The sequence below is a fragment of the Seriola lalandi genome, unplaced genomic scaffold, assembly GCF_002814215.2.
Source record: "Seriola lalandi dorsalis isolate HSWRI2012SDOR001 ecotype SW California unplaced genomic scaffold, Sedor1 jcf7180002054965, whole genome shotgun sequence".
Taxonomy (NCBI): domain Eukaryota; kingdom Metazoa; phylum Chordata; class Actinopteri; order Carangiformes; family Carangidae; genus Seriola; species Seriola lalandi.
The window spans coordinates 964,600-983,823 of NW_019525516.1; the positions used below are offsets into that span (position 1 = coordinate 964,600).

Sequence of the window (19,224 nt, forward strand, 5' to 3'; positions counted from 1 at the left end):
ACAGGAACCCTTATTTACGAGGGGCCATTACTGGCTCCTCACCCAGGGAGGTGTGTGTGTGTGTGTGTGTGTGTGTGTGTGTGTGACTGTACTTGTACGTACTTCTTGTTTTGTCCAGATACTAAATGAATGTTTGGATGTGTGGATCATCCATATTCAGGTCTCTGACTCAGACGCGGTTTAATGGCATTTGTTTTTTTGAGAAAATGACAGGAAATTAAAAGAGAAAGAAGTTACCATACAGAAAAAACCTTTTAATGATATAAAAATGGCATTCACAATTTTTGCTATGTCATGTATTTCTACATACAAGTGAAGTGCTTATTTAGTAAACAAGTGCATTCTGGGTGGTATTCTGCATATCTGTAATGTTCCTGTGTCCTTGCAAAACTCTTTCTTCCTCTTTTATTGTCATCCGAATTTCTTTAGTTTTGCTTTCCTGTGGAGGAAAAACATGAAATGCTGTTAATTGTGGAATTAGACCCAACACTAACTAACTGTTGCTGATTGCAGAACAGAGAGGACCAGTGTTGTTACTTGCAGCGTTATGCTGCCACCTTGTGGTTAACATAGGAAGAGTCATTAGAAGTCATTGAAGGTTGTTGCTGCCTTGATGTGGTTAAATTGAATTGAGAAAATGGTTATGTTGTGGTTCAGATGTGGTTGGGATCAGGTGAGCTTCTGGTGTGGACTGGATTTCTTTCTCTGCTCATAAATGTGGAAGGATCCCGTTCATTCATTCATTGATACTGTTTTAATGTAACTGAACACACCAAGAGCCAGTGTGACAGATTTTCCTATTTTCATCAGCGAAACACAGAAGTCCTCAGTAAAGCAGGTGCTGTTGCTGCTGTGCTGTTTTGTCTCTATGAAAACTGTGATCTGGTTTGGGTGTAGCAGCACAGGTCTTCCTGACACAGTAAATATTTTAAAATAAAACGCTGTTAAATCTTTCTGCAGTTGTGTGGGAATTGCAAGACGTTGTGTCATTTTTTTCATACTGCAAATACTGGGCTCCGGCTAGTGATATTACATCAGACCCCTCCCATGTTTTATCTGGAGAGTATCAGCTTTCGACATCAAACAGAAGAAGAAGTCCTGCAGGCTAGACTGAACACAGTACAGGACTCTTTTGTTCCCCAGTCTGTCAAACTGTTAAACCAGAGTTTGGTGTGTTGACAGGACAGGAGTCAGATTACACACCCAGCTAATGTGCCTTTTTTTTCTCTTTTAAGATCTGTGAAGGCTGAACAGGAAGTACTGATTATGAAGGCAAGTGATAAAACTAATAGCATTGATGCTGCTTAGTTGCAGGATAATGTCTGATGTAATGTAGTGTCTGGTTGCCTGACTACATGCTGTGTTTTGTTATGTATGTGCTGTAAGACATCGTAACGAGGTGAAGTCAAATCAGATCAAAGGTTTGTTTTCTACATGAAATGAACGAAATCAAAGAAAATGATTAAAGAAAAAACCACCTCATATCCAGAATTGTCATTATATTTTCTTGTTATCCAGCCACTCACCTTTTTATCCAGCTAGTCTCTTCACAAACCTTCAGGGTTTCACAAACTACTACCACATTCACCCTCAGTGCGTTCCTGGTCCATGTTGGTTTCTTCAGTCTGCCTGTAAAACCAAAAGGACAAAACGTGTGAATGTGTGTGTGTGTGTGTGTGTGTGTGTGTGTGTGTGTGTGTGTCCCTGTCTAGTTTGTTAGTGAGAGCGAAGCACTAACACAGGACAGAATCTGATTTCCATTTGTTTCTGATAATGTTATGTATCCTCTCATAATCTTATTAGTAATATTTAATATTAATATTTTGTTGTGTACCACGTCTTGCTGTGTCGCCCTGAGTCGCATCATGTCAGGTCTCAGCATGTTGAGTAAGATTTATCCCTCTGTTTTACTGCACAGCATTAACTAGACGTCCCAGTGTCTTTGTGACAAAGACAAAAAAGGTGAAAATAGGATCAGACGTGACAACACACACACGCAGTATACAGACCCATCACAACATGTCCTGTCAAATCACATCACATCATGTCACATGGTGGAACATCACTGACCTTTCTGCAGGGTTTGCATCGATTGATTAGATCAGCTTAATGCTCCTGCGCTCTGATCGGAACAGCCTCATCGGCCGCTTCTCCGTCGGTCCAACATCACTCATGTGCCAGTGAGCTGATCGATGGAAGGCAGGATCCCTACAGAAAAACACACGGACAGATGAGTAGAGTAGAGAATGTGTGTATGTGTGTGTGTGTGTGTGTGTGTGTGTGTCTGTGTCTTTACCGGGGGCAGGCCGATAGAGAGTCAGTCGAACCTCAGGTGGTGAAGTCTTGAACAGCCTCAGCACCTTCTGCAGAGATAAGAAATAACTGTTAACAGAGCTTTAGATTATAATGAAGCTGCTGTTTGTACTGGGTATTTAATATCTTTAAAATGCATGATTTTCATGCTCAGGAAATTACAAACATTTAGTAGAAATTGTGTATTTCCATCCATATTTATGTAGAATATGGTCAGAATATTGGATCAGTTCGGGATAAAGAACTGGTGCACTGATTCCTGCTATATGAACGAGTATTTATATTCAAGTGTCATAAAGGTGCCAGATACAGATTATCTTCATGTTAACTTCAGCGGCCGGAAGAAATCAAATTCGAAAGCAAGCCAACACATTGAACTGCGTACGTATCAAACACAAGACGTCACATACTGAGCTCTCATACGCTGATGAGCTACGTCAAATGTCTTCAGTGTAAACATAAACCGTAATCTACATTCATCTGAGTCATACAATAATACTACAAGGCAACTTTAAACAACTCTGCATCCCTTGCCCATGGAAAATTATTAATAATAAAAATTATTTATAATACCAATAAAAGATTGGTTTAGTAAATCTATTATCAGTCATGTTAATTAATCTGTTCGTACTATTTTCAGCCTTTTGCCTGCACAGTGACCAGACAGCAACCGAGCAACAATGCGTAGCTCTATTTTGCCCTTTACAACTCTAGAGCAACTCCAGCTCCTTGCAGCGTAATCACATTATTACAGTATGCATTGTAACCAAGACCTTTACGAGGCTTAACCTGATTTAGAACAGCAGAGTCCGACAGGATACTTATTCCAGTTCCAAAGGTAAGATGATTTTCTAAGGTGAAAACCTGACGTGAACTGTTTGAAATCGGCACATACCGGATAGGACAGCTCCTTGACTGACTGGCCGTTCACGGCCAACAGGACGTCTCCCTCCTGGATCCTGCCGCTCTGCTGAGCCGGCTGGCCCGGGAAAAGCTGCTTTATCCGGACCAGGCTGCCAAAGTCCCGAGTGGGTGGATCTAGCTCGCACATCAGGAAGCTGAAGCCTAGCCCATTGGCGTTCTTGGTCAGGGTCACCTCCTGGATGTTGTCTGACGGTTTGGTAGTGATGAAGTGTACATGGAGATAAAGGGGTGGATGGAGGGAGGGAGTGGAAGGGAGGGAAAAGGAAAGATAAATCTGATTATGTGAGGTTTAAACTTAAATATAAAAACGAATAAACTGCAAAAAAAACAGAAAATGTACTGTTCAGTCATCCAGCTTGAGAAATGTCTTATTAAATGAATGCAGAATTGGCATTCGGTGTATAGTCTTGGACCTTGTTACTCCACACAAGGATGCAACAAGGTCAACACAACAGGGGATTGAGGGAGTGACGATAATAACTTTCCCAATGGGAAAGTTAGACTCTTCCCCGTCTTAGCTTCGTCGAGCTTCCCTTAAAACCCATAAAGCTGCAGCGTGTTGTTTTGTGTGAGGACTAAACAAAGCGAATATCATGTTAATCAGTGAGATTTAGAGATGCCGGACCCCGTATTGGAAGCAACCACACAAGCGAGGTGCAGTTTGGGGTTTCAGTATTTTTGTCCCCAGAGAAAAAGATGTTGTCATCATAGGGACATCATGAAATCAAGGTTTGTTTTTTCAAGAGTAAATGAAAAATATTCGCTCGTCAAAGTAAAGCCAATTGTCACTCGCATGTCCTCTTCAGCCTCCCGAAGAGGACATGCGAGGATGAACTGAAAAAGAACAGTAGAATCAGTTTAATGTCATTGTGCTGAATAGAAAATTATCCAGTTCAACTGTTCAATAAAAAAATACACACAGTGCGTTATGGTACAGAAAAATGAGCGACAATACGGGTCTGTGCAGAATTAGGCAGGAGGGACATTTTGAAAATCTAGATGTCAACAGATACGGAGTACTTCTGCCTCACGTATCTTGTGTTAATGGTTGATGATGTTAAAGATGTCAACCTCTACGCAGGAGGAAATCGACTCCGTATCACGTTCGAACTCTTGATCCACTGTGTGATTTTCAGCGGAAAGGACAGGGGGAGAGATGTGGGATGACAGATATAGAAAGAAGGGCCGAAGGATAAGGAAGGCCAGGGGGATAAGAAGAGGAAGGGCGGGGTCAGTAAAGGGAGATCAGGATGAAAGAGGAGGGAAGTGTGTGAGAGTTCACCTTGAAGCAGTCGAGACTAGCCTGACTGCCTGGTCGGCTCTTAAAGACCAAACAGCTTAGAGTTGACAGGTTCTCTCACGAACGAACGTTCTCCCCCAGTATAGTGTGACGTGAAGTTTCCCAGAAAGAGATAATGGGCTTTCTTTTTGTGTTTTGTGCACTTAAGTTAAAACCCAGTGGTCTAGCTGAGGTGTCCTACCATCAGTGACAAAGCTGTATTCCCTGGCCCGCTCACTGTTGGCGTTTGGAGGGGTGCTGACGGACGAGCAGCTGTTTTGTCTCGGCTGGCTGCTGGCTGGACCGGGGCTCTGACTGATCACGCCGCCTCTGTTGTCTGCACCGAGAGAAACCCGACGCACGTTCATCAGCTCCCTCTCCACAACCAAGCATACCACCTAGAGGAGAGGAGAGGAGAGGAGAGGAGAGGAGAGGAGAGGAGAGGAGAGGAGAGGAGGGGGGGAGACGAGGATGTGATTGGGAGGAGGCAGGAAACAGTCTGAGCAGGAAGTTACGGTTAATTAAACATTATCATCGCCTGAAATAAGTAATCATGGGTTTCTAATGGTCCTCTCACTTTACCTCTCCGGTTTTACTCAGACAGTCCACAGCCTGCTGATAGGTGAAGCCCTGGAAGCTGAACCCATCCACCTCCAACACTCTGTCACCTGCAACAGAAAAAGATGGGGACAAATAGACAAACAAAAAGATTCATTACGCTTTAACGATTTAATGTGTATTTATCTGAATGCTTAGATTCCTGCTTCGCTCTTATCGTTCATTCTGCTTTGAAAGCGTCGGGTAAACGCCAACACACCAAATTTCCCATCATAAGTGAGTGTTAAAAAAAGCTGTCTACAAATCAAACACACCATTACCGTACCAGATTTATTTCCACAAGGACACACGCAGGCTGATATTGATATTGGAGCTGTAATACCTGTATGTACACGTCCGTCTCTCTCAGCAGCTCCTCCGGGGACGAGGCTCTTGATGTAGATTCCTCCATTAGGAAGGTTAGTGTTGACGCCACCCTGAACAATCAATGACGGAGGCTTTTAGTTCAACTTTCATCAGTGATATACTCATGGTAGGGAGGAAAAACACGGTGTTTAATGCAGTGTACTTTTACTCAAGTACTTTTTTTTTTTTTTTGAGGTACTTTACTTTTTCCCGCTATTTTAAACTTCTACTGCAGGGAATTATTGCACTTCTCACTGAGTTGCATCTCTCTGACATCAATATTTACTGGTTATTTTGCAGGTCAGGTGACACTTTACACACAGAATCCGATGCACTGTTACAGATCAAACTGCCCAAAGATGTATGAGGTTGTCAAAGTCAGCTATTTTTGAATAAGGCCACACGTGATAAATGGTTTATGAGCTGAAATGGCTTTATAGATATTAAATCATTCAGTAGGGCTCCATCCAAACACAGGTTGCGCTACAGCTCATAACGCAATGGTGATCAGTGGAGTAATACATACCTCTCTCTCCCTCTCTCTCTCTCTCTCGCTCTCTCTCGCTCTCTAATCTTGTCATACCACGGATCTTAATCAGATTGAGAGGGGCAGACTTTGTGACCCACTGCTGAAGAGGAGTTGCTCTTCTAATTGCGATTTTCAATTTTGCAGGCTTGGATGCCTAACCGATAATTTTGTGAACAGAAAACATAATTTGTTCCGCTTCCCTCATTGTCATATTATCTTCAAGATGAAAAGACGTCTGAAACCCATAGAGGCTTTCACCATAAAGTCAAGCTTCCAGTATAAGTTTGATTTGTGTAGGTTAGCAGCTTTATGGCACATAAGGAGTTCCTACCTGCCCAGATACTGTTAAATGCAGTGACATCAGTGGGGGACAATAATGTCTGAGCAATGGCAGATTTCTTCATTCTACCTTTGACAACATTAACAATAAGTGTAGTTTGTTTCAGTAATCAAATATCAAGCCAAGAAGGGAGATTTTACAATGAATACAACTGGTGCACTATCACTTATCAGTCAATGCGATTACAAATATTTCATAAACTCACAGTGATGCTGATGCCCAGACTTCCTGCGACCTTGCTGAGCTCCACAGTGATCTCCTCCAGCTTCACACAGTTTACAGGGGGAGACAGAGAGCAGCTGTCCTGAAACCAGCACAGACAGAAACAGATAGTTCAGGCCTGAACAGAAAAAATAATTTAAAAAAGGAAGCTTGTAACCTTGTTATATTTGACAGGCCACCGCCACTGAATAAAACACAGGAGTTATTGGAGATACAGTAGGTTCTTTGTATTGTTAACATTAATACTGACCTCTGAGTTTTAATCCTGGGTTTAAAAAAAACCCCCAAAAAACACCTGAACCACCACCATGATTCTACCTGGGCGCTGAGGCCTCGGACTTCACAGGGGACGTTCAGCCTGTTGCCGGTCTTCGGCGTCATCAGGACTGAAACCATCTCATCAAGGTTGTCCTCCCCTGATTGGGCATATGTCATCAGCGTGGCCTGGGATTCGTAATTCCTCAGCACAGGGGAGCGCACACTGTTGGGACTGAGGGAGACTGGAGGCAGAAATAACAACGTTAATGTTATACCTCAAAAATAGTAGGAAAGTAGGAAATCTTTAAAGTGTTCATACGCTGTAAGAGTAACCAACTATTCTTCCTCTTTTGTTGTCTGACGTGCGTTAAATGAACAGTTTTGCTGTGAGTTAGATGAGAAGACTTATACCGCTGCCACCAGCCAGTTAGCTTAGCTTAGCACAAATTAGCTAGCTGTTTCCCCTTGTTTTCAGTCTTTGTGCTAAGCTCAGCTATGTTTGTTGTCGCTTCAAGCTTTAGCGTATGGATACCAGAGTGGTATTGAGCTAATTCTTTCCCAGAATTTATTTGAGAATTGATCTGAGTCTAAAAGACCCGAAGAGAGTTTGCTGTATAGAGTTTTATTCATTTTTTAAAGGAAGGAGTAGACATGCTACAGAAAACTAGCCTTCTGACACCTTTAGCTCTCCATCAGTCATGTGACCCGCAGTTCGCAGGTGACACTGGTCCAACGGGAATTTAGCGTTTAGTTGCCGCTGGAGTCAAGCTTCACCAGAAGCCCCTGTTTCCAGCTTTAATGATACTGTAAGCTAAAATAAGCTAAGCTAAGCTAACAGGCTGTAGCTTCGTATCACCATATAGACAATTTATGTTAATACTGTTAAACATTTGTATTTTTATGATGGAATTGTCTGCACCCTTGAGGGTAAAATGAGTTCATAAAAGCAGACTTTTTGCAGGAGGACAAAAAAGGCGAGAAAAAAACAATGTAAAAGCGCAATGAAATACATTATTGACATATTAATGTATAAGACAATGAACAGCTAAACAGTACAACTAGGAACACATGCTAAAAGAACAAAAAAGACACTGTTCACCGCTCAGAAGAGGAATGAATGCAGATCTAATTTTTACATTTTATTCATTCAGAGCAGGTGCATCAGTAGAATGAGCTAATTACTAAATCACCCATTACTCATGCAAACAAAGAAGGGTAAAGGTCACAGCCACACTATCCTCACACGCATACAGTAACCACACGCACATACACAGAGAGAGAGAGAGAGCACCTTTTGGCTGTGAGATAATGAGCTGCACCTCCTCTGGGCTGCTCTGCATGACCTCTGTTGCCTCGCTAAAAGTGACGCCCTCCAGGCTGATGTGGTTCAGAGAGATCAGACGACCACCTGAGGGCAAAGGTCATAGTCAAATGATGCTGGTGTCCAGTAACAGTGGGGAAGCGAAGACCCCCACCACCACTTCTGAACCCGCGTGTGACCCCGATGGCCTGTGATTGAGTCCCATAGACACCTCCCTGCACCCTCTCTGTCCTCATTTGCGCTCTCCCACTACACGGCTTCTGCATCCACTGTCTTAAAACAGCAGGAGGTGTTGGATGAATTCAAAATGAACCCCTCTTCACGGTATAAGTTTGGAGTTTGCTCCAAAATTAGGTAAAAGTGACACCTACACTTGCAGAATAATTGAAAGCACTGAAGTAGAACAAATTAGAGCTGTTTTTAGAAAGCAAGAAAAACTTTATTTATATTAATATGTGATGAAGACAAAGCGAAAAGCAAAGTTCTGCAGACGGTGAAAAGTGGAACTTCAGTGCACACAGTGTTGTGGCGGACAAAGCGCAAATGATCCACGTGATTATCTACCTGGTTTGATGCGTCCGTCCTTATCAGCTGGTCCACCAGGCACAATCGAAGCAACAAAGATGCCCAAATCATAACGGCCCACAGTGTCCTCTCCCACTATCACTATACCTGGGTGGGCACAAAACCCTTCAGTCATCACTTTTCTATAATATCATGATTTAGTAAAAAATCATGTGATAAAGTGTGATCAGCTTACCGAGGCCAAACTTTGGGTCTTTCTTTAAGGAAACACATAAGACTTCTCTCTCTGACGATGACCCCGTTTTAGTTGGGGTTTCTGTGAGATACATATTGAAAGAAAACATCAACATTAACTCACACTGTAGACATGTGACAGTCAACTGGGGCAATCCCCTAAAGCATGAGGCACCACCAACAGTTTTGTTTATGATGGAGCAAAGAATAATAGGCAACCAAATTAAATGCTTTTGGGAGGGAAGCTTGAGTGTTTTCCCTCACTAGATAATAGCGTCTGCCAAATGAATACATGCCATGTAATGTGATGCTTACTAGAGTACTTATGGTACACTATCTGGCATGCGCGGGTTATCGGTTAAGGAAGGTGAGCAGTACTCTGGGTTATACTAGACCTCGAGCTGCTGGAGAACCAGACGGGGCTTCAGATCCGCTCCTCTGAGAGAACGCTGGGGAACGCATACCAGTGCTGCTGCGCTGACTGCTGGAGCAGGTGCTGCAGAAGACACAGTGAGAAAACTATCTTCAGTGAATTTGTTGTATCTTTCGGAAAGTCTGGAACAAATTGTTTCTCTATGAATAAATAAAGTTGTTCATGTTGCCAACAGCATCAAAGTGAAACAACTTCAAATGTAAGACGTTCTTGTTTTTCTTTGTTGTAGTTTGTGGTTGTGGAAACCGCCGGATGAACTGTGTACCTCTGCTCGTTGAGGCTCTGGCGCTGCTGTTTGACGCGAGCCTCGATCCTGGCTGCGATGTCGTCACACAGTTTGGTTAGGGACTCATCCTGAGGCGTGTTCAGACCGCTGTCATCCTGTGGTGTCTCCGAGCACGAGAAGGACTTGCGCCGGCTGCTCTGAGCACGACACACAGCTGCGTACTGCACGATGTTCGACACTGGAAAAAAAAGCAAAAGCAGAGAAATATTTAGTCTTCAGTAACTGGATGTCGGTTTTGCCTTTTCGTGAATGTCCTCTCCTTGTTGAGGAGTGACTGACCTGAGACCAGGCTCTGGCTGAGCTGGCGAGAGTTCATCTCATTGTTGAACTTGTGCTGGGCTGAACACAGGTTACACAGGTATTTGGCTATCTTCGACCTTTCTGTGATGAAGGTGTACTTCTTCTTGCTGCCACGGCTCTCGACTACAAATTTACGCCTCTGCAGGAAAAGGGAAGAAAAAGTTCCACGTTTTTTATTTTGGATCCGATTTTATTTTGCAACTAATTTGAGTTTCATACACAAACGGATTGAAATGACAATTTCTTCATTCCACTCACGTTAGAGGAGATGGTTGCCGTCTCCCTCCAGTAGAAAGTCTGACTGGTGGATCTGCAGCCATCTTTAATCTCAAAGACGATGAGTCCTTTGGCACAAACCCCGAGGATAATCTCTCCCTCTGAAGGCTTTTTCTCACGCATCACACGGTGGAACAACACGCCGTATTCAGGCAACTGCTGACACCCCTAACAATAGAAACAGAAAGTGGCAACAGTGCTTCATATGATACTAATTGTAGTGATGGTAATAAGTACAGCCTGTTCAACATCATTAGATGAAATTTCGCTTCTTTGCCACCTTGAGGAACTCGAGCTCTGATTCGTCACTGAGCATCTGAGCGTTGTTGGTATGAAGTCGTAGCAGCTCCTCCTGAACGTAAGGCAAGGCACGTTTCTCCATCACACTTTTGGAGACATACTGGTCAGGGCGGTAGTAGTTCCTACCATACACCTAAACACAACAGATCAAAACGATTTATTTATATAATCCAATGAATATATTCATACAGATTAGCAGGATATGATTTTAAAATTGCATTTTAATGATGGAGAATTGTAAAATGCATATAGATAGGGCAACAGAAGAGTTATCATCTGTTTTTTCCCTCAAAAGGCAACCGGGCTTATGGGAAATGTAGTCTTAAAGATACAGTGGTATTAGGTGAACACTTGTCATGCTATGACAACTGAAGAGACAATTATAATCTGACAACCTTTAGATTGTTTCTGTCTTTAAAGGTGCAATCCACCTGTGAAAACAGTCGTATAATGTCTTCTGTGTGTAAGGAAATGATCCCTGATGATGTCACAGTGATGTCAACAGGGTTATCTCAGTCTGGGCTTGGGGACAAGAAATGTATAATTAACTAACTTCACTGGAAACTAAGAGTATGGAGTTTCAAATATTCGGACATTCCCATGGCAAAGACGGAAGATGCTATTTATGGGAAATACAGGATTCAGTGCGTCTGGACCTGGACCTCTAAATGTCAGGATTTCTCAGACTCTGCTGCTTCATCATCCACATTGTGAATCACCCAGCTAATGGAAGTGCAATACTACGTTGCTGGACAGTTCTTGAGGAGACAGTTTTGAAAATGGCTTTAGTGTGCGCGACCTCAGGCATGCAGTCTCCATACTCCGTCTGCAGGGCCAGAGCCCCCAGGTACAAAGCTGTCTCCTCGTGGCAGGACAGCCTGTCCTCCAAAAGGTCTCTCCTGAGCTGCAGGTAATACTGGTGGCGGGTCTGTCTCTGCCTGATGGAGAAGACAGCACACATTTCAACGATTCTAGACGGCTTTACAAGACACGTTTTGTAACTGCTTGTTTTTGATAATGACATGAGAAAGAAAGAAAGATACTCACAGAAGAAGTGAAATGTCGTTGACAAAGAATTTGACCCTGAAGAAAAGAACAAAGGTGGCTGTAGGCACTTTCTTCCAGCTATCTGGAGCAACTTTGGAAATCTTGGTGTCATTGTCCACGAAGAAAAACTCATTATCTGACCGGAGAAGAGAAACATCCGAGTCAGTCAGATACATCCATTCAGTCATTCACTCACTGACTCATCTGTCTTAAATCTGTCTGCTTCTTTACCATCAATATAAGCAAGGCCAAAGTAGAAATGTTCCATCAGGTTGGAGTGAGCCACAATCATGTCAAAGACGTCTCCTCCTCTGGATTTCACTTCACACTTGACCAGGATCCTTTGACTGTTTGGCATCACCACACTCAACTCTCTCTGGGTGGTTGGAGATTTCCCTTTCTTTGACTGCCAAAAACAACAACAACAACAACAACAACACATTTAAAGAAAGAATTTGTGGTTCATTGTTTTTGGTAGTCAGTAAAAAACCCTACCCTTGGTGGTAAGGTTTGGAAGGTGATGCATAAAATGGAAAATGCTGCTGTTTCAGATTAATAAGCATAAGGTACGACATTTAAAAACTAGGTTCTCAAGTACTCGAGGAGGTTGTACAAAAAGATGAATCACAAACACTCTCCTTGACTGAAAGGTCAAGGTGAACCCTTCCCATATCTGAATGGACAAACACACCATTTGCTTGGCTGTTGTTTTGCTAAGTATGAAAGAAAATTCGTTTCTAAAGAAATTCATGTCACGCAGTTGAGGAGTCATGCTGTATTCTATATTTACAAAGACTGATTTAAATTGGTGAAGGGGAGATTCAAGAAGTGAGTCACATCATCTAAACCACTCCTCATATTTCCCTGGTCAGTCCAACTTCCCACTGACCGTCTCAGAGAGAGAGAGAGAGAACAGTCGCAGTGGATGTCCTCCACACACATCAAAAAAAGTCACTTTAAATTAATATAAACCTCTCCAAAAATTCACAATGACAGAAATTAGTCTGTTTTTTTTGTTTTGTTTTGTTTCTTCTCAAGAACTCACCACGATGGATCCAGGCAGCTCTAAGACAACTAGCGGCTCATCTAACATTCTGATAAACTCCGGGCCCACGTCCTGTGACAGAATGGAAATGGGAAAGAGAAAAAGTGAATATGCTGCCAAACCAGTCTTGGTCACATAATCAGGTTTGTATCTGTTGTTTAAAATGCTGCAACTCAACGAGATGTGAAGAATTAGCCAGAAGAATTGCAGACAAAATGCACAACGTTACCTTATTTCCTTTACCCTTTATGTAATTTCATATAAGCGTCAATGTCAGCATATTAAATTAAATTACGCACCTTGGCTTTCTTGTCATTCAGACTCATTGTGGACTCAAACTGCGCGAGGGATCTGAAGTTGGCGTTACGATTACCATCCATGTATGGACTACAAGGGCTGCGGTTCAGCTGCTGCCAGCTGCCGTAACTCTCTCTGTGTCGACCTCCCGAGGGAATCCTGGGAAAAAAATTTAGTTTTCCATTTTCAGTCTGATGGGAGTCGAGATCTGTCACTCATGAAAAGATGGCTTGCAACCAGACAATATATCTTTTAATTGCATTCGCTTTGTCCTTTGGGTGGTGGTTGTCTTCCCAGCACAGTTTCTGTCTCTTTTTCCACACTGTTTTTAGCATTTAATCAACTACTCAACTGTGACATAAACAACATATGATTTTAGAGCATTTTATTCGTAGCTACTTTGATTCAAGCGTGCAAAATGGGTTTATGCCAATGTATGAGGCGCTAAAACATGTCTGTTACGAGGTGTGTAAAATATATTTGGACACAGACTTCATACCCTGTGGGATCGGAGGGATAACACGCTCCTGAGAATGTTCTAGAAATCTTCTTCTTCAGCGCCCATGATGAGTAACTGAAGGAGCCCCCTGGAAAACAAATTGGTATGTAAAACTTATATCCACATTATAATATTACACCTACCTACTCTCTTCCTTGCTGATAGTTAGATGAGAACATTGATGCCATTGGTTAGCTTAGCTTAACTTAGCTTAGCTTAGCTTAGCTTAGCTTAGCTTAGCGTAGAAAAAATAAAAGCTAGAAGCAAGAGTGGGCGACTGGTACTGGTGCTGGTAGTTGGATTTTGTTTTCTATGGACAGAGTCGGGCTAGCTGTTACCCCATGCTTTCAGTCTCTATGTTAAGCTAAAGCTAACTGACCGCTGGCAGTTGCTTCAAATTTACCATACAGACATGAGAGTGCTATATGAAGCTACAGCCAGCAGCCAGTTAGCCTAGCTTAGCACAAGACTGGAAATGGGGCTATTCTTGGCCTGTCCAAAGGTGAGAAATCTGCCCACCAGCACCTTGAAAGCTAAAGCTCATTACTCTACACAATATATCTCTTTTATATCATTTTTTAAGTATAATAAAAACATGTTTAGGGGATTAGTGCCAGACTTTTTGAAAAACTATATACGGTATAACATGTTATTGATCGAACAGAGAGTGGTATTCATCTCATCGTCTAACTCTCAGCAAGAAAGCGAGTAAGTGTGTTTCTTAAAATGTGAAACTAAGGCCTCAAATCTGACAGAAGGGATCAGTATCTTACTGTGTAATCTGTCCCTGACCATTTGACTGCGGTCTGTTAGCTGGGATCCATTTTCAGCCAGGGACACATGATCAACCTGCAAAGATATCAGCTCAAGCAGCAAGCAGAGAATAGGTGCTAACTAAATTAACTAAATTAAAACTACTCAAAACCAAACATGACCTTAGCTTAAACCAAACCAAATCAATCAACCGCCGCCCACTTGGCGCAAACTCACCGAGTTTCTGTAAACATCTTCAACCAGCTGTCGAATGAGGCGTTCAGCAGGAGGCAGCATCGCGGCCTTGTGGTGAAGCTCACAGATCTCCAGCACCGTCAGGAGGTTGGTCCTCCTCACCACCATGTCCTCACACATACTCAACAGCAAACCATCCAGCTCTGCACTCAGCTGGACCGGCTGCATGGACACAAGTGACAGGACAACAGATGATGCACTGAAGTACAAAGAATATGCAAGAGTGAGTTTGAGCAAGAGGTAGAAGATAAGAAGGAAGAAAGTACCTGATTATGAGGTAGATGATAATCAACGCACCAGTACAGAGTCATCCCCAGTGAGTACACGACCATCTGATGGAAAGCAGAACAAGTAAACACTTTGTCTCGAGTTCTACTGTATGTGCGTAGCTCATGCTATTAACTGATTCCTAACAATTTTTGCATTTTGTGATTAAAAGGTCACCAAAATGTTTTGAATAATTAGAGCACATACGCAAAGACAGATAGAGAAAAGTAAAAATAATCATTTAAATATAACTTGTTTATGGACCTGATTTCTTCTTATTTCTTTACTTTTTGTCGTCTTAAAACAAATCAATTTCACCTTTATAAACCTTTATAGTGTGATCCCGTTATAGGTTCAATACATCAATCATCAGTCTATGAGTGATTCATTTTAATGAGTTTTTAGAAGCCTAAAGGGATAAAACCAGCCAGTGTTTCACAACAAAACATGCAATTACATGTAGAAAAGATGAAAAGTGAATACGAGATGTCCTCAAAACAACTATGCAAGTCGGAGTTTTCTGACCTTTTCAAGTGCAGTCCTGGTGGAGGCTGCGTGAGAGTGCTGGACCTCAGGAGCCGTGAAGGAGGCCACGTCTTCGTATCGCACGCAGCTCTTGAAGGCCAGACTCCCATTGGCTGACAGCAGCATCGAGCCTGGGCTTAGCACACTGCACATGTTGCCTGAACCTGACCAGAGAGCAGAACAGAAGCCGGTGACATTTACCAACTCCGAGGATTTGATAACTTTCGCCTTCGTCATATAGGGTTGCACATTCTGTGAAAGCATGCCAGATGGGAAAATGAGTTTGGTGAAAGCAAGTATGAGACTATCATTAAAAGAGAGCAGAGAGGGATGAAGAGGTTAAAGAGCTTTCATACGGTCATATGAATACAAAGATTCGTGGTGATACATTTTAAACTCATTCGGTTTGGATGCTCTTGAACGCTGCCTTTGAACCGCACCCAGTAGCCAGGTAACAGCTGGATCTGGGAGGAAATTGAAGTTGGTGAGTGGTTACCTTTTTTGGAGATGTCCAGCAGAGCCTCAGTGGTGGCGAGCAGCAGACACCAGACCTCATCCTCATCCAGCGGTGAACCCCGGGCCTCCAACACTTCTGCCAGGGTCACAAACGTACCCATCCTGCCAGGACACACACACACACACACACACACACACACGACATTTACATTGACTGAGCAATTTTTGATTTGCAGGTGACACCAAAAATTTTTCTTCAGAACAAAAATGTTTTCTGTAAGGGAAGAATACAAGTTATACGTCCATTACTACATGTTTATTTAAAGGAAAGGGTTGATAGCAAGAATTACCCAGTGACAAGAGTCCCATTGAGTTATAGGCTACATCAGACACAGCTTAGAGGTCAGAGGTCAGAGTTTCAGACAGACAAGCTTAGGGTTAAGAGGAATTAGATCTAATAAGAAACAAATCCAACTCTCCAACAATGCTAACTGCTTTCATACTTTCCCTATCAAAATAAAATAAAGGGGAAATAAAATGAAAGGATGTCAACATCTCGCTTGACATGAAATAAAATAAAAACACAGAATATAGAGGTCTGAGCTTCAGTGGATTCAATTTCCTTTTTGGTTTGACTAAAGTAAATCGATTAAAAGACTCCAAGAAGCTGCAGTTTAAGTTTTCAAAAGATATTTATTTCTAAATTGTGTCTTTCTTGTTTGTTAAATTGTATTTTTTCTCTACTTACTGTATCAGCCTGAGTTTGAGTCTGGTGTTGAGTAGTTTTAAAGCTCTCATGTTCTTACGTTAAAGGACCTCTGACATTATAAATTACCTTGAGAGGATTTCAGTAATTGACTACACATCATTAGTTCAGATGAAATTAATTACTTCAACAAGTTGTTAAAGCGCATTTCTTGATTTGCATACAGAGTTATTAGGATATTTTAGAACGTATTTGTTTTTATCAACTAGGTGTATTAATTCCTTACAGTGCTTCAAGTTTTTTTTCTGTTTTATTTGTTTGCCAGTAAAAATCAATAAATGTGGCTTTTTTCATTTTCCCATTTATTAGTATTTTTGTCCATTTAAGAAAATAATACATTGATTAATTGATTGATACATTGGCTACGGGAAAAGCATGTTGAATGTTTTCTCTTGTGACATAGCCAAACTTTCAGGACTTATTTTCACTGGGTAAAAATATACAGAGTCCTGTTGATGATTGATTATTTAACATCACCATGGGAGGAGAAACATCTGCAATCTAATTTTACCACATCAACCGTTTTATGCATCTGTTCCCGTAACTTGACAGTTGCTCTTGTCAGGAGACGTTTAGATTAGAAAGATTACTCACAGAATTCTTAGTGGCTTGAACCTTTTGAAATAAGAACAATCACCAGATGGGCAAATACTTCTAGTAACTTTGCAATACAAGAATCACCACACTGTGCCATGACAAGGCGCCATGTTCAGCCCCACTTATCTTTGCTCAGATTGCGTGGCACAAAACAGACAGAAGACCAAACTGAAGTCACTCTTTCACGATGGTGAATAAAAGCGGAGACTCCAGTAACGATAAGAAAAAGAAAAACTTTTGACTGATGAGCCGTTGCAGTTTGTGGTGTTACTTCGCTGTAACTAACATCCCTGGTGGCTTTAGATAAAGATCTAAATCTGATGAATAACTAGATTATACAACACAACACTTTGTATTAACATGATTCTCATTAACCCCAGTAACTTGGGTTTTCATCATGTGTTTGACTATCAGATTAATGTCCGGATGTTGGTGTGGAAGCCTCCAGGAAGTCTCTTACTCATCACCTTATTCCTTCTCTTTTAGGAGGATAAGAGGAGGAAAATGCAGAATGTTGTTAGTGTGCATGTCCATCTTGAGTATTTTACTTCTTTATATCACTTTAATCTATTTCAACTTAATTAGATGTACAGTTTTAATTACTGCTGTTGGTATTTCTGCTGTTTAGACATTGCTTTGCATTCATTCTGACACACACAGCACAGAATTACATCACTGACAGAGACCACGCTTGCCACTGTAATTTGAGACGTTGCCAAATAACCCAGCTCTGTTAATCAGGTTATGTGTACTCTGATTTAATTCAACCAATTTAGCCACGGGCGAGGTGTCTGTAGCTGAAATAATCTGTGTTTATGATCACATATAATATAGATCTACAAGTTGTTTGAAATTACAATATTTAGCTAATTAGGCAATAATGATGTCAATTGAAAACTAACTAAAAAATGCTAGATAAACACAGTAGTGTGACTGACCAGGTGTAAGTGTGTATGCCAAATTCCACTGCCACCCCCTTCACACGGAGCGTCTGACAGTGATTTTAGTCGTGAAACACATGTTAACTCAGTTGTAGAGAAACAAAGCAAAACTAAGGATCGACTCAGTGGAATTCTTTAATTCATCCAGGGAAATCTGATTTGAGCACATGCGCTCTTTTTAACCAGCATCCTGCTTCTCACTCACGTATGAGTTTGAGGATTTTGCTCAATCTCACCATGCGACCCTGCAAATTAACCACTGTCAGTTTTGATTCCAGAGGGAAATTGAGTTGTTACAGCAGCTGACATAAAGAGAAGAGAACAAAAAACATGCTGACTATTGGTAACATGTATTGGTTACAGTCAGTGGATTCTAGGCCTACAGGTGGTTTGACGAGTAATGTTCAGACTAAAAAGAGTATAACTTGGTTTTTACAAATTATGTGGCCTACCTTATTTCATCCAGTATCTGAAGAGATTCTTCTTAAGTTGCTTCAGACATTCGCCACTCTAATCCGTCCTCTTATACATCCCGTGCTGCCATTGCACCCACCTCTCCCTGGTCCGAGTGCTATTGTCTCTCATGGCAGCTTGTCACACAAGACAGATCAATTGTCTCTACAGAAAGAACACATCAGCTCCATAACATAATTTCGTCTGTGCTACCAACTAATGACGTGTTGTTTCTGCGTTTTCCGTCATTTTCAACTATTTTTAGACTGGGGACCATAAGAACATAATTGGATTTGCAGGGCAGGCTAACGGCAGATGGGGCAGCAAAGGACCAATCCATTGTAGGCGGCACTGTGGTAATCTGATGTTTCAGCCACAAGTGACACAATAATTGTCCCACTTTCTATTAGCGCCTTGCATAGATTAACACACAGCTGACTGGCTAATACATATGGCTCTCTAAATATCTAGATTTCAAGGAACACGCTACACATTTATATTATTTATATTAAAGTAAGAATAACCATAGTGTTGTGCATTTAAAAATTAGATGGACGTAAAAGTATGAATTTAAATTTAAATGTCAAATGTAATTAAGTATCAATGGTCAAAGTACTATTTTCAAAAATGGATCTTGATGAGATGTAACACTGATGTGTTAACATATGTGTAATATGTTTCAGGTCATATAGATGGGTGTAACTACGCCTGATGTCTGTTGTGTAATATAAACTAGAAATTTCTCATCTTTTATGTGATTTCTTAGTGTATATTTTCCATTTAAAAACATGCAAATAACAAGTATAAATTCATTCTGTTC

General features: G+C 41.5%; 1 protein-coding gene across 1 annotated transcript; it reads right to left on the reverse strand.

The window, feature by feature from the left end:
* Positions 1 to 239: 239 nt before the first annotated feature.
* Positions 240 to 18,599, reverse strand: frmpd2 (FERM and PDZ domain containing 2). The gene is made up of 30 exons (XM_023395501.2): positions 18,404 to 18,599; positions 15,688 to 15,809; positions 15,192 to 15,355; positions 14,666 to 14,731; positions 14,382 to 14,561; positions 14,165 to 14,240; positions 13,392 to 13,479; positions 12,895 to 13,051; positions 12,596 to 12,667; positions 11,782 to 11,956; positions 11,551 to 11,686; positions 11,303 to 11,441; positions 10,484 to 10,636; positions 10,186 to 10,371; positions 9,907 to 10,066; positions 9,607 to 9,805; positions 9,304 to 9,404; positions 8,910 to 8,990; positions 8,714 to 8,821; positions 8,120 to 8,236; positions 6,889 to 7,070; positions 6,554 to 6,652; positions 5,457 to 5,550; positions 5,099 to 5,184; positions 4,719 to 4,914; positions 3,209 to 3,423; positions 2,297 to 2,363; positions 2,071 to 2,208; positions 1,835 to 1,940; positions 240 to 1,629 (listed from the first exon to the last, which is right to left on the reverse strand). Exons 2-28 carry the CDS (start codon positions 15,806 to 15,808, stop codon positions 2,171 to 2,173), a joined length of 3,456 nt encoding a protein of 1,151 aa, XP_023251269.1. The 5' UTR covers position 15,809; positions 18,404 to 18,599; the 3' UTR covers positions 240 to 1,629; positions 1,835 to 1,940; positions 2,071 to 2,170.
* Between the last annotated feature and the right edge of the window lie 625 nt (positions 18,600 to 19,224).